The 15,342-nt window shown below is 31.7% G+C and overlaps 1 protein-coding gene across 1 annotated transcript in view; it reads right to left on the minus strand.

Annotated features, from left to right (window-relative positions):
* LOC133179720 (uncharacterized) overlaps nt 1-8,499 on the minus strand; it is a 48,186-nt gene extending 39,687 nt beyond the window's left edge. Inside the window, exons 1-2 of the mRNA XM_061314413.1 lie at nt 8,341-8,499; nt 5,597-5,845 (exon numbers count right to left, since the gene is read on the minus strand). Of these exons, the coding sequence (XP_061170397.1) occupies nt 5,597-5,845; nt 8,341-8,398 (307 nt within the window). The 5' untranslated portion in view covers nt 8,399-8,499. The remainder of the gene's footprint in view (nt 1-5,596; nt 5,846-8,340) is intronic.
* Nucleotides 8,500-15,342: the final 6,843 nt, after the last annotated feature.

Consider the following 15,342-nt stretch of genomic DNA (forward strand, 5'->3'; position numbering starts at 1 on the left):
ATTGATCTTTTATTATTTAAGGATTAAATTACATATATATTCAGATATAATATCAAAAATTACCATCATTGGTAAGGAATTAAAAAAAAAGAATTTAAAAAAAAAGTTAAACCTCTAAATCTCAAAAAAAAAGTTTCAGAGTAAAGTTTCATAATCGAAGTATAAAAGTTTTAACTATAGTTAACTATACTAAAGTAAAATATAGTTAATCGTAGAATTTTTGTTAGAGAAGCTCAAAGTTGTCGTAGCTCTTCAGCGATCTACCATGCTACCACAGGCTAGACAACCTTTTAATACGCTTCTGAAAATCTCTCGCCACGACTCTGTGAAGACCATAAACGACCAGTCTAGATTTTAACGAGGCTGAGTCTAATTCGAGTGCGCATGACTTTGCGCAGCTTTTTAATTTCATGCAGTCATATTTGCGACATTACACCTTTCCCAAATATTGTGATTTTAATACAAAATCAACGTTATCTGTAACACCTATGAGTTTGAAATTATGCTTTTTCGACAAAAATGAGGGAAAACCCGCTGAAACGAAAAACTGTAAAACCTGTGACATTTTGATAACAAACACTTCTTTCGCCAGTAATCTTACTGGACACAGCTTCTATACCAAAACTTAGGAAAATCTGAACTGCAAATCTTCTAATGTTGTCTACAGAATAGAATGTGATCTTTGTGGACTTGTTTAAGTTGGTGAAACAAAGGGATCACTTAATAAAAGAATATCAGGTCATAGATTTCAAATAAAAAATGGGGGTCAGCAGCTTTTATACAAGCATTTTAATTTACCTGATCATTCTATTTTGTCAATGAAAGTTAGAATTCTAGAAAAGATTTACCACCACACAAACAGTCCATCACTGAGTACACCTTTCCGTAGACAAAGAGAAGAATTTTGGATTAGAAAACTAAGGACATCCCTATGGATGTAATGATGATGTCGATAGTGTTGGAAATCTTTCCAGTCCACAGTGTAACAATGTAGATGTGCCAACAAAGGAATTGACGCAGTTAATATAACGCAGTACAGTTAAGGTGACAAATGGAAATATCGACGAATTTTTTATATATAGAAAATACATTCTTTACAAGGATGGGTGATTCTTTTTAGGACTTTACTATTATCGGACAAAATGTAATGTGGTTAAAAACTACATGTTGGGGACGATTAGATTTCTTATCTAGACTTGTGACGTAATGTGGCAGTCCCATGATTTTAGCAAATATACCAGCAGTATTGAGGTCATCTATAAATTTCAATATTGCAAAAGCATAACCATGTTAAAAATCTAAGTTTAATTTATAATTATTTTTAACACTCTTTGTAGTTTGTGAAAAGTACTGCGAACCTACATAGATTCTACTATATAATTGCTAAAATTACGTTTGTAAGACCGTGTGTTGAATATACTGCTGGTCACGTACATTAAATATAGATATAATTAATTCATTTGCAAGATTTCATCAGGTTCGCAGCACTTTTCAAATATCTTCATACCTCTTAAGTTTATGTGTAAAAGCTTGTCATAATTCATTAAGGATATGCCCTTGCAATATATCGATTTATTACGAGCCTTCTGTTACCCTTCAATGAATCTGCATACAAATATACGGCAGTATCGCTTGTCTAGGAAATGTACCGGAAGTATATGAATAAAATCATAAAATAGACATCGCGTCCAAGTTAATGGTCTCTTATATATCTGAAAATATATTTTTTTTAATTACAAAATACATTTTTCATTGTATAAAATATAACTTGATCCGCCTCTCACTGCATACAAACTGCGTCAAATTTTGCGATATGACGTCACATTGACAAGTGCATTGCGATCAGTGAATTGTTTATATATTGCTATGTGGGATTTAACCAACGACAAAAATACATGCAATAGTAAGTATTGATGTAGTTTAAAGCTATCCAACAGTTTAAAATAGCAAATAATTTCATTTTTTGGTAATTTGAAGAACATATATTTTTGTGTGATGTGATAGAAAGCGTTTCCCGTAAAAATTAGGCCCCTCCTCCTTATTGCAGCCTTAACTGTGCTGCGAAGTAATATTCTTAATCACAAAAGGGTCCAGTCTTGTATTCCACCATATTTCAAGTTAAAGACTACACCTTGTATTTCCTACAAATATACATCGACTATTGCTTCCAAACTTTTTAATTACAAGAAAACTTTACAGGGCTTGAATATCGATTATCTGAAACATAATCCTCCATCGTGTTCATGTTCTTCTTCACCCTATAACTATAGTCCTGCTAGACACATTATTACTGGTGACGTAAATATAGTTAATAATGAGAACCTTAGATCACTAATTTTAAAAGGTCCTAAATATAGGGAACCCCGATCCTTCAACTGGCGTCGGAATTTCATAAATATTATGGATTTTGTAGAGGATTACGCCTGGCGATGGGGCTGACATGAAAAAGAAGACCTTGACACTTTGTCAGAATGGATTAAATGTATCAGATGTATGTTAAAATCGCGTATTAAAAGATTGAGGGGCAATATGAGAACCATCTATCCTTCTGTATTCAATAATCCAGAAGTGAAAAAGAATTAGATAGATTACACGATCAGGACGTACTGGTCCCTGCTGACAAAGCAGGTAACAACATTGTCTTTGTTTGTAAGGCTCATTATATATTAAATGTATTTTAGAGGAACTTGGATTTAATTCTACAAGTGGTAATCCAACTTATACTCATAGTTCCCTTTCTAAGGCAGAAATTCTTCAAAATCATATGTCAGTTTTGAATATTTTTAATATTCCAAACAACTAAAATGAATTTGAATTACCATATTTATATTGGATTCCGAAACGTCATAAAAATCCTTACAAACAAAGATACATAGCGGGTTCCAGTAAATGTTCAACCAAGCCTCTATCTTTACTCCTCACTAAGATATTAACAGTGGTGAAGGAGAAACTTCAAGAGTACTGTGCAACAATATATTCGAAAAGTGGTGTAAATCAGAATGTGGATACTTAAAAATTCCCAAGAACTTTTGGAAAATTTGAAATCACAAGATTTTACCAAAATCAACAGCCTAAAAACTTACGACTTTTCAACTTTATAACAACCATTCCCCACGATAAATTAAAGTCCAGGCTTTTTGATATCATTGACAGCTGCTTTTTCAATAAAAATGGAACTCATAAATTAACTTACCTTGTCATTGGTCATTTGCAAAATTATTTTGTTAAAAAACATTCTGATTGTACACACAAGTACTCTGAAGTTGACATTAAAAAGATGCTTGAGTTTCTGATTGACAATATCTATGTGGTTTTTTGAAACCAGGTCTTCCAACAATCTATTGGAATTCCCATTGGTACCAATTGCGCCCCGTTATTAGCAGACTTTTTTTTGTATTCATATGAAGCAGACTTTGTCCAAAATCTTATACGTGAAAAGAAGAAAACACTTGCTGTGGCCATCAACTAGACATTTAGATATATCGACGACGTATTGTCAATTAACAATGGTTATTTCCATTCTTATGTTGATACGATATATCCCAGTGAGCTTGAGATAAAAGATACCAAAGAGTCTGACACATCTGTATCATATTTGGATATTTTCCTTGAAAAAGACGTTAATGGAAATCTAAAAACCAAGCTTTATGATGAACGTGATGACTTTAAATTTTCTATCGTCAACTTCCCTTACTTATGCAGCAATATACCTTCATCACCTGCATACGGGGTTTATATCTCTCAGTTGATTCGATACGCAAGAGCATGCTCTACGTATGTACAATTTCTAAAACGAGGTAAATCACTGACAAACAAGTTGATCAAACAAGAATATCAGCAGTTTCGTTTAAAGTCATCATTTCGTAAGTTCTATGGTCGATACAATGACCTTGTCAACAAATACAATTTATCATTGAGTCAAATGCTGACTGACGTTTTTCATACTAATTGTTAGGCCATTATATATACACACTGAATTGTCGACGGATTTTTCCGTTATTTCCCGATCATCACGGCGGGTGTGACTGGTCGGCAGGGGATGCTCACTCCTCCATGGCTGTTCTGTCCTTCGTACGAATTATTAAAGGTACGAGTTGTTAATACGAGTTGTTCTAGAAGCCATGAGGCTGACCCATTGTTTAGCTGTTAATTTTTTGGAAGATTAGGGAAATCACTGTGTAAGTAATTGAATACATTTGTAAATTTATTCTTTTATGTGTACTTCATTTGATGTGTAATGCATAGCTGCAGTCGTGAAATTAAATGATAGAAAATTATGATTTTTGGTAACCGCATGTGCACGAAGTACGGCACGCCATTGTTGTCATTACTATATCTAGGATAAACAACTTGTTATAAGTAGCATAATATTACTGAATATTTATACTGCTTTCTTTCACTTAGATGAAATGATATAAAGTAACTTGTAAGAATATAATTTTATGCATATAGTAGAATATAAGATAAATACATTGCTGTTTGAAACATTTTTTCTATGGAACGCCATAACAGTCATTATCGAAGTTGGTTAAGTCGTACACTTTTAGTATATGTTATATTGTGAACATTTTCTTATTAGTCCCTTTGTTTTCTTTGTAGTCCTTTACCACATGCCATCTTACATATTAGTCAATAAATTCATCAGTTTATATGGACTTGGAGTATTCTGTGTAGATGCGTGGTTATCTGACTGTCTGCTAATCACGAGACAGTACAATGGCACCTGATCCTACCTCTGATGTTTTGGAGGTCCGTGTTTGCCCTGCTCCTGTTTTGTATTGTTTAATGGACTTTTGAGCTTGAATACTGTTTGTTATCTCCATGTATTTCACTCTAACAACGCCACTATTTTCAGATTTTAAGTAATGAATGACGCTGAAAAATGACACATGACTCGCGTGTATATTCAATATGTCCATGGATATTGTACTAAAAACTGTTGACAGAACATCAAAAGAAACATACTAGGAATCTAAACATTGCTTTTTTTTCAAAATAATTCATCTGCACCGATATATACAAATACAGCAATATGGCAATTTTAGAGGTAATGGGCATTGGAAAAATAAACTTTGTAATGATTTCTACACCAACCTAGATGGTCAACTTTTTTGAAATTTCAGAGTTTGGTGACTTTTTACAATAATTTTCATGTACTTGGCTGAAAAAGTAATCTCTAGTGCAGAAATACAAAAAGTATGGAAATAAAGTGATAATTTGGCGCTTTTCCAACAAATTCCCATAGGGTCCAATAGAAAAATGTAACAACTTTTGAGATGGCCCCCAAAAAATCGGGACGGTAAACATTCGATTTTTTGAATCTTAAAACAATAAATATAACAGTAAAAATTAATTCAAGAAAATTCATCAAAATCTCTAGGGTAGAAATAATTAGACTCGGCTTCGTTAAAGTTGTAGCGACGTATTCCTCCAGTGTGAAGAGGGATTAAATAACGTTGAAGATCTTTTAAATGAGATGATTAAATTGAAATTTAAGTAGTATGTCATCCCTTGCTTCTGTTTCTAAAAAAGACCAGCTAATTAACTCTTTTTTCTTGAAAATGTTGTGTAAGTAGTAGTGAAAAAGAACACTAACCTTTGTATATCTTCTTGTGGTCAACATACTGTTGTAAATCTGAAGATTTGTGTTCGCGGACCTCGATATTTACAAACTGATATTTTATTACATCCTTCACTATGTGTCGGTCACTAGCGATTAATTCCCATTTAAGCGCAAAGTTTGTGTCTGTACTGATCTTAATATAATCCTTGTATGCAGTAGTATTGGTCCATTCACACAATAGATCCCCATTTTTAAACTTGGTCGATATTGTAAAAGTCTGTCCTAAAAATAAATTCATTATCAAAACTATAACTAACCATAATGCTCCTTTTATAAAACATAATATCAGAAAAAAGTCTAATAATAGCTTTATTGTAAATAAGACGTCCAAAAACAGAAGGGGGGTGGGTGGGTTGTATCTTATATTTTCAGTTATGTTATACACCTAAAGCGTTATAGTACATCATTAAATGTTAATCAAATTGACAAATTAATCAAAAAATGAAATGAATATTACAATATTCAGGAACGCAATGAAAACATTCTTTTTAAATTTGATATAATTTTTTTTCTATGTAAATCTTTCGACACTGATTTTGGGTCTCCCTTTTCTTCCCTAAACTTAAATTTCTCTTACATATTAAAAAGTAGAAAATTCATCTTTTGAAATATAATTAACGGTTTCCTGAAAATGCACAAAAAGGTTTCTTAATTTATGTTACACTAGGTCCGATGGGGAAGACATGTGATGGCGAAAAACATTTTTTTCTTCACAAAATATTCCTCTTCCAATTCCTATTATATTTAAACATGCATTCTCCTTCAGCATAAAAAAATCCGATTTTGATGAAATTTCCACCAAAGTTGCGTCTTAGTAAAAAACTAGCAAATATGGTGATGCAAGTTTAACATGTGCACGCCGGTTGCCATGGAGACGGATCCATGGAATTATTTCGTCTATCTGATCAATACATTCGGCTAACGGCGAATGTGACTAATCGTCAGAGAATGTCTACTCCTCCTAAGTACCTAATCATAATTATGAAATGTCTAGGGGTCCTTGCTTCTCTGCCTTGTTCAAATTTTTGTAAAGTTCGTAGGTTTTATGAGATCGATGACTTTTCGTTACCTTCACCTGTGTTACTTCTTGGAAATAAATTTTAAGATCCACAAAAAGGATTTTGAAATTAACCATTTGGTGTACTTGAAAAGATTAAAAAAAACATTTCAAGTATGCAGAAAATTGGTGAATCATATTTTATTTGAAGAAGATTGATTTAACTGTTATTAAACCATAAGAAAGAGCATAATGCTAAATTTGTGTGTTTCAGATATGAACATAGCAATGTGTATTAATATAAAGCGATTTTTGTAGATCAAGTATACCATGGTCAAATCCGAGAACATCCGCAGTGTAAACATTCACTGAACTGAACTTATTTTAATGGTCTATTGAATTGTTATCAAAAGGATGGAAAGAAATATGGAGATAACGAACAGTATTAAAATCCTTTGAAACAATATAAATCGGGAGCAGAGCAAAAACAGACCTCTTAAAAACATCAGAGATGGGATCAGGTGCGCCATGGAGGAGTGAGCATCCCCTGCCGACCGGTCACACCCATGTGTTCCTTGTCATGATCGGGACAAAACAGAAAAATCCGTAGACAATTCAGTGTGTAAATAATGGTCTAACAATTAATATGTATATATATATATATATATATATATATATATATATATATATATATATATATATATATATATATATATATATATATATATATATATATAAATGCTCAAAAGTCCAACCAAATATTACAGATTGAATGCAAAATGAACTTGAATCCCTTGAAAACATCGATAGAGGACTCACGACCGATGTGACAGATCAACAGGGAATGATACTTCTCCTAGGTATTTTCAGGGGTCAATGTTTATGCCCTGTTTACAGATTTGTATTGATTGAAGATTTTATGAGATCGATCACTGTTCGTCATCTTACCACTTTTTCATTGTATATTACTGAATAAATAATGGAAGTTAAAAATAGAAAAGTAGAAGACAAACTATAATATCATTTAAAAGTATTTTCCTTTTTTTCTGCCTATAAAAATGTTACTTCTCAGAAAAAAGAATACCAAATGAAAATGATGAGAGGTCCAAGTGTCCACCTGGTGTTTAAGTATTTGGATTTTATTAATGAGTCTGTGGGAGTGCATTGTAATTTTGAAGGTAAGTATACATCCAAATGTTACGTAATTTTTCTTTATCTACCGAATCAATAAGCAAGAAACAAAGAAGATAACCGTATTTTTCTTATAAATTAGATTTTACGTATTTTACTTACTATAGTAATTTTTTTCTATAAAAACAGACAAGCTTATGGATGAGTTTGTTTGGAATTTTTTCTTTAATTATTGTATAAGGCAACAGGCTATCTCCGGTTCTTTGAAGGTTTCAGTTTTGTCTAGATTTTCTCAAATTTAGTTTGATATGATGTTGATAGAATAAATATTGGTATTTATTTTACCCTGATAAATTAGCACAATTGATTTCTTATGTCTTAGGAAAATATGTAATATACAAGTCAAATACCGTTTCCTTAAGAGGATTTTATTCTTTTAATTATATATCTGAATTTGTTATGTGTTGGACCAAATTTTCAGGCAATAATGTTTGTTCTTTGCAATCACTCATATAAGAAGCATTTATAAACAAATGCATTTGCAAGTGCAATTATCTTTACACTCCGTAAAAACATAAATTTCTCTCACCTTCTACAATGCAAAAAATCTCAAATAATGCTAGACACAGATTAATGTATTCAACCATCTTTCACTTTGTTAGCCAAATCACGTAAATGTGTTTCTCACTTTTAGTCCCACATAGCTCAGGTAAGTTTCAAGCCACGTTTTGTAAACGCTGTTCTCAAAGCGTCTGTGCTTTGGAATTTTAAAGCAACAGTTTTCCTTCCTCCTGTTCCGCTTTCATTGTATATATTAGTACTTTCATGAGGAAGAAAATTAAGGAAAATAATTTTTTTTAAATATTTTCGTTATATATATATATATATATATATATATATATATATATATATATATATATATATATATATATATATATATATATATATATATATAAGGTACTCACATAGGTTAGTGTTTTCTAAGACCTGAGAGCTGATAAAATTGAACATGACTTGATTTGAGATATTTTTTGTATTTTATAATGGTTTACCAATCTACAGAAAAAATAATTTTGTGACTAATTATTTGGAAAAAAAACCTTGTTGTACTAGAAAGTGCATTTGAACTCAAAAGTTCATTCAACATCAATGAGGACTTTAAAATGACCTTAAAAAATAAGGATAAGATATAGTTCGTTCATATTGTTGAAAAAACATGTCTTTCTTTTATACCTTTTCATTTCTGTCATTCTGACGAAAGTTTTTAACTATTGTTTGCATTTTCTCGCAACACAACAAATTAACACCCATTTTTGTTTCAAATTATAATGCAATGATGAAATATATGGAAATAACGAACATTATTCAAGCTCCAAAGTCCAATAAACAATACAAATCAGGAGCAGAGCAAACACGGACCTCTAAAACATCAGAGGTGGGATCAGGAACCATGGAGGAATTCCTTGTCAATATCGGGACATAACGGAAAAATCCGTCGACAATTTAGTCTGCAAATAATGGCCTAACAAATAATATGAAAAACGTCAGTCAGCATTTTGATTTAATGATAGATTCTATTTGCTGATAAGGTCAAAATATCGGCCATAGAACTTACGAAATGATTTTAAACGACCGCTGATATTCTTGTTTCATCAAATTGTTTGTCAATAACCTACCTCTTTTTAGAAATGTGTCAGAGGCTCTTGTGAAGGGGGGGGGGGGCTCTATTGATTATATTATGAAAATGCATAATTTCTTTCAAAATATTTTTTCTACTACTGGTCATAAAGCAAAGAAACAAGTATATAGATATGATGAGCAAGGGTGTTTCTTCCAGAATTGTGAGTTCATGGCCCCTGGGTCAGATGTTCTGGTGTAAGGTTGGAGCTTTATTTATTTAATAAATAATGTTAAATAGTGAAAATGCATTTCTTTGAAAATCTTCTATGCTTCTAGGCATATTCGAGGCAAACAGAGATAAAATTTTAATATGCAAAGGTATTTTTACCAGAATTTTGAACATCTGGACCATTTAGTCAAGTGTTCTGGTCCTGATTAGGGCTCTATTAACTTGTATTCTGCTGACGAAGTTATTCTCCTTTGCCATTCACCTTTGATAATTAATCACTGTAAACAATGTATTTGAAAGGTTAATAGAATACGAGAATTATGCAAGAAAATTTATCGTATAATACAAAAAGTACATTCATAGTTTTAATGATCAGGTAGACTTGGAAATAATAGATGAATAAAAATGAGACAAAAATAACTTATCTTTTTAAATGTTTTTCAGAGGCCAAGAGAGGCCAATGTGAGAAGTAATAATATGGGGTTAAAAAATTAACATTTTGTTAATAGTCTGCATGGTAATAGTGATAAATGGGGGACAGATAGATACTAGACCAATTATTTTGAACAAGATGCTAATCATACTATTTTTCTTGCTTTTGGGCAACAAAGCTTCATATATCAGTTTATGGATCCTCTAAATTGTATTGTACTCAGATGACCGCTAAGGCCCTTGGGCCTCTTAGTTAATTAAGTAATTGCAATATATACAACAGCAAACATATGGATGATGCATGATAATCATTGCTTTTGTATGTGTTCATTTAGATTCAGTGGATAAATAACCCTTGTGCAACACATACAATGCATCATTTGTTCCTGTTTTGTAGCTTTATTAACTGAGATACAAAGAAGTTCCTGGTTGCTTCAGGGCTGTGTAATTTTCACTCAGTATTACAGAGGATTTTGAATTTCGTCATCACTTTAGTTGAGTGTGTATTATAAGTAGATCTTATGAAGTACATGCTACGATTACATTTCTTGAGATTTGAAGAGAACACAAATTGTCACACTTTCAAGCAGGCCATCGTTTTAATCCCTAAAACTTTTTTTTTTAATTAGACACGTATTTTCATCTTGCCCATTGATTATATTGTACATTTTGACTTTTTGCTATTAGTAGCGTAAACAATAGTTTATTAATTTAAAGAGTAGATAACTCTCTACAATGTCATTCCTTAAAATATGTTCCATCTTCATCAGCGATTTGTTACAAATTTTGGCCCATATTGTATGCTGAATTTCATTTTTTTTTTTTATCTTCTTGTACATGTCCTTTAGTTGAAAACTGTCTTTGTCCCATTTTTTCATCTCCTTACAATCTGCATATCACTTATAAATAAATAGAAAACTTACCTAAAAAGCTACAATTTAGTTAGCTTGGGTTGTTTTACCGTAAATGACTTACTGAAATTAAACAAAGATAACTTTTTGTGGTTCATTTTTCTGCTTAAATTCTGGTCATAATAGATATCTTTATTTTCTCTTTTAAAACATATAGCAGTTTTATATCTTTGCACGTGAATTCAAAATGAGTGAGTTTGAAATTGCTGACTATAAAAGCTTGTTTGTAAATGATGTTTTTTAAATATCTGTATTTGTCATGCTACATAAAATTCTGTAATAAACCTGCAATAAAGGCTTAAAATGACGTGGGTATTATTATGATTATGGATTCAAAGTATAGATGTACATTAGTATCTATAAGAGTTGCCAGCGTGGCACAGTGGTGAGAGAGTTTATCCTTACGTTAGAGTCGCGGAGTAAGGAGTTATCCTTACATTGCGGGTTGGAATCCCACTGCGGGACATGAAGACTGGTCCTTCGGATTAGACCGTACAAACCCAGGTCCCGTGTCGCAGTAGTTGCTGGTACGAAAAAGGACCCTAACTGCTCGATGGCCCTGAGTACCGAGTATAGGTCAAAATTTGCAGCCCTTTGTCGGCATGTGGTGTCGTCTCAATATGAGTGAAAAATTCTCGAAAGGGATGTTAAAGAAAACAAACAAAAAGTACTTATAAGAGGCATATGCATTCACCATTTTCAAAGTTCAAGAGGCAGTTCTATGAACATTTTGCACATTTTTTTTGACAGCTTATATTATAAACTAAATCAGATGAAGTTCCTCATTGCTTTACGGTTTTCTCATTAGATCTAGATAAACATCCACTACGCGTACAGGACTTACATGTACATACAGTGTAGACGGAGGAGTATACTTATCATTTGAAAAAAACACAATTGTCCCTCTTACAAGCATATTATTATTAAAGTCGTCACGAGTTTTGATTTGCTACACATTTTCGCTTCGATATGTGCACTTTAGGAATACTTAAGATGTATTGAAAACATCTTACTGAGGTAACAGAAAATGAAAACAAGCTTAAAGTTACGAAAAAATGGGCAAATAAGTAATGCATTGAAAGGAGAGGATGGAGTAAGCCTTTGTGTCTTCTCTCAAAAAGCACAACGTATATCCAGTTGAGGAAAACTGCATGGTCAGCCAAAACAACCCTTTTATCAGGTGGAACGTTTCAATTATTTGCCAACATCACAGAGCTGCTAAAAAGATTGATTGATTGATGGTAATTGTTGAACGCCGAGTCGTCAATATATCGTCAATATTTCAGTCAATACCGCCGAAATATGTAAAAATATATATATTTCAAGTGAACAAGAACTTGAATATTAAAATACTTGTGAGTTCAGAGAAATAAGACCGAATTGAGCTTTAATATGTAATAGTAAATAATACCAATGGGTTCAGATCTTTATATTTCTATGTAAACTTGTATATCTTTTTTGTCTTTAGGTCATCATTAAAAAGTTTTTGTTTGATGTACTCCGATCCACATTTTACATGGTAGGTAGGTTGGAAGTTTTTTTTTCTTACAAATTTATGATCCTCATAAAAAAAATGAAAATTTATTGATGGATGGTTGCACTAAACACAGGGCAACTAAGACTAAATATTTATTGCTATAAAACATGCAATCTAAAGCGTCATAAAAAATGTTAAAACTTAATTTTTAAAATGATATTCTTCATTAATTTTCTCAAAAAATAAAATCTAAAGTATTGAAAAAAGTGAATGGGTATGGGGGATATTGACAGATCGGTCAGAGTACATCAAACAAATCCTTTTTTATTGTTGGCCTTATCTAGACTTGGTGAACTCTGAGTTAGGGACCAGGCAAAATTTATTACAATGATGGGACCCGTACAAAACAAAATTTTCATTAAAAAAATATGTGTCCCATGGCATTTGTATTTAAAAAAAATATCTGTCCCATGGTTCCATCTTGATGTTAGTGAGATTATTTAAACAAAAATAACAAAAGTACAATGTTAACAATTAGGAGTCTTTCAGATTACAGATACATGTATTTCAAACATCGATGAAAATTTTTTGTTTGTTCATATTCATAACTCTTATTAACATTGTTTGTTACCTTCTTATTTTTTTCCATTAATTTGAAGATTTATGGTGCCATTTGTATCCTTCATTTGACTTAAATTATATGACTTTTTAAAAGATTTTTTTTTTGAAAAAATAATAACTTTATATATAATGAATACTTTTCTTGAGTTAAGTAACTCATTAAAAAAGATTGTGTCCCATGGGTACTTAATGCTAAAAGTATTTTTGTCCCATGGTTTGTTCCATGTGATATAAAAAGGAATTTTATTAATATTGTCATCCTCTTAGAAGTTAAATTTGACATGCACTATTCATTTAGAACAAGTAGACAATAGTCCTTTTATATATATAAAAACAGAACTCATTTCCCTTTTTGGCAGTTAATTTTATAAAATAATTTAGAAGAAGTTCCTCATTTTTTAAGGGGTTTGTTATAAGATCTAGGTAGATAAACATCCACTAGGAGTAAATGCTGCAGCACTTAGGTACATTGTAGACAGATAGTATTAAGGAGGTATACTAATCATTTGAAGAGAACACACTCTTAATTCTGCCTCTTACAAGCATATCATTATTAAACTCGTCATGAGTTTTAATTTCTATTTGATATCACATTATGTGCATACTTGTACATGGAATATATTACTGGTATACTGAAACAACCTTAATTTTTAACTATTCTGTGATAGTGGCAAAAGTCAAAATGTTTCACCAGATGACGAGGGTTAATTTGACTGACTATTTTTCCTCATCTTTTATTCCTTACATACGTAGCGCTTTCTGAGAGAAGCACTCCATCCTCCCTTTCTTAACGTATGACTTGTTTGCATATTTTTCGTGACTTTGGGCGGGGTTTGTTTTTATTATATTTGTCACGACAAGTGGTAATCAGCTCTTCCCTGTATACAATTTCCCCCAAAAGTGAGAACCATACTCCTAATATATCTTTGTGTCAGGTACGAAATGATGAAGAGTATTTTTGGTTAATTTAATCAAGGGGCTTCTAATTTGATTGCTTATGAACATGAAATAACCAGGAAGTCTGAAAACAAGTTAATAATTACCCCGGTACCTTCACTTGTTCCGTTTGTCTGAACATGTTTTATTGTATAAATAATATACAAATGGTTTGAACACAAGTTCTAACAACTTACGACCATAAATGGCTACAACTGTCAAAGTCTATATATAGAAAACAAAAATATTGATATACAAACATGTTTGTTTTAAACATACATTCATTACATGATTAAATATATAACTAACTAGAGTTTTAGTGTTAGGCTGTAATAATTAAATGAATCTTCCAGAATCTCTTATAAATTTTTGTACAGATTGAAAAATATATTTATTGATTTCAACATTTTTTGACTCATCTCCCAGCAAAAGTAGGTGACAATCAATGATATTCAATTTAGTGTTTTGTTTTTTGACATTGTAGGTTTCTAAATAGTTCCTCTCTAGCAAGTTGATACTTATTACATACAAAGAAGAAATGATATGGGTCTTCTGGTGTACCACATGAACAATCAGGACTCTCAATAATGTTTCTTTTATAAAGATTATAATTTAAAATACAGTTGTGTCGTAGTTTAGTATGTCTGTTACCATTACAGAAATAAGGAGGGGGTCTGCTGGTTTTTTATGTATATTGTTTTTAAAACTACTAAAAGTTGAACTGATTCTTGTTGTAATACTTTAACTATTCCATTGGTTTACTGTATCAGGAACAAAAGATTTCTTAAATATTTCGAGTCTGCATCTAGGAATAGTGTAGTCATCTCGATTCCGTGTGTTGTGATTTGATTCAACACTCCTTATTGAGGGAAAATACTTTTTTTCGGTACCAAATTCTGATGTACTTTAAACATAGTATTTAGTTTTCCTACTTTACGCCTCTCTGCGAGAGGTTTCCATCTTGTTTCTAGATATAATGCATCTCTTGAAGTTATAATGGGTAACCCTGTAAATATTCTCGCAGCATAAAGCTGCACCTTTTCTAATTTTTCAACATCTTGTAGAGAACATCCATCCCAAACTATAGAACAATATTCAAGTAGTGGTCTAATAAAAGTTATGTAAATTTTAGATAGTGTGTTTCTACCAATGTTGTATTTTAGCTTTTTTAGGAGGCCTAATCTTTGGTAAGCCTGTTTAACTATATTGTCTATATGTTCAGACCAATTGAGATTTTGGCTCAATAGTAGTCCTAGATGTTTATGAGAAGTTATGTATTCTAATTTACATCGTTTAAATTGTAGTTTAGGAAGATAATAATTAGATCTTAATGTAAAGAATAATGCTTTTGTTTTGGATGGGTTG

Source organism: Saccostrea echinata, unplaced genomic scaffold, assembly GCF_033153115.1.
Source record: "Saccostrea echinata isolate AGI-Se365-2 ecotype Australia unplaced genomic scaffold, CSIRO_AGI_Sech_v1 ptg000005l, whole genome shotgun sequence".
Classification (NCBI taxonomy): domain Eukaryota; kingdom Metazoa; phylum Mollusca; class Bivalvia; order Ostreida; family Ostreidae; genus Saccostrea; species Saccostrea echinata.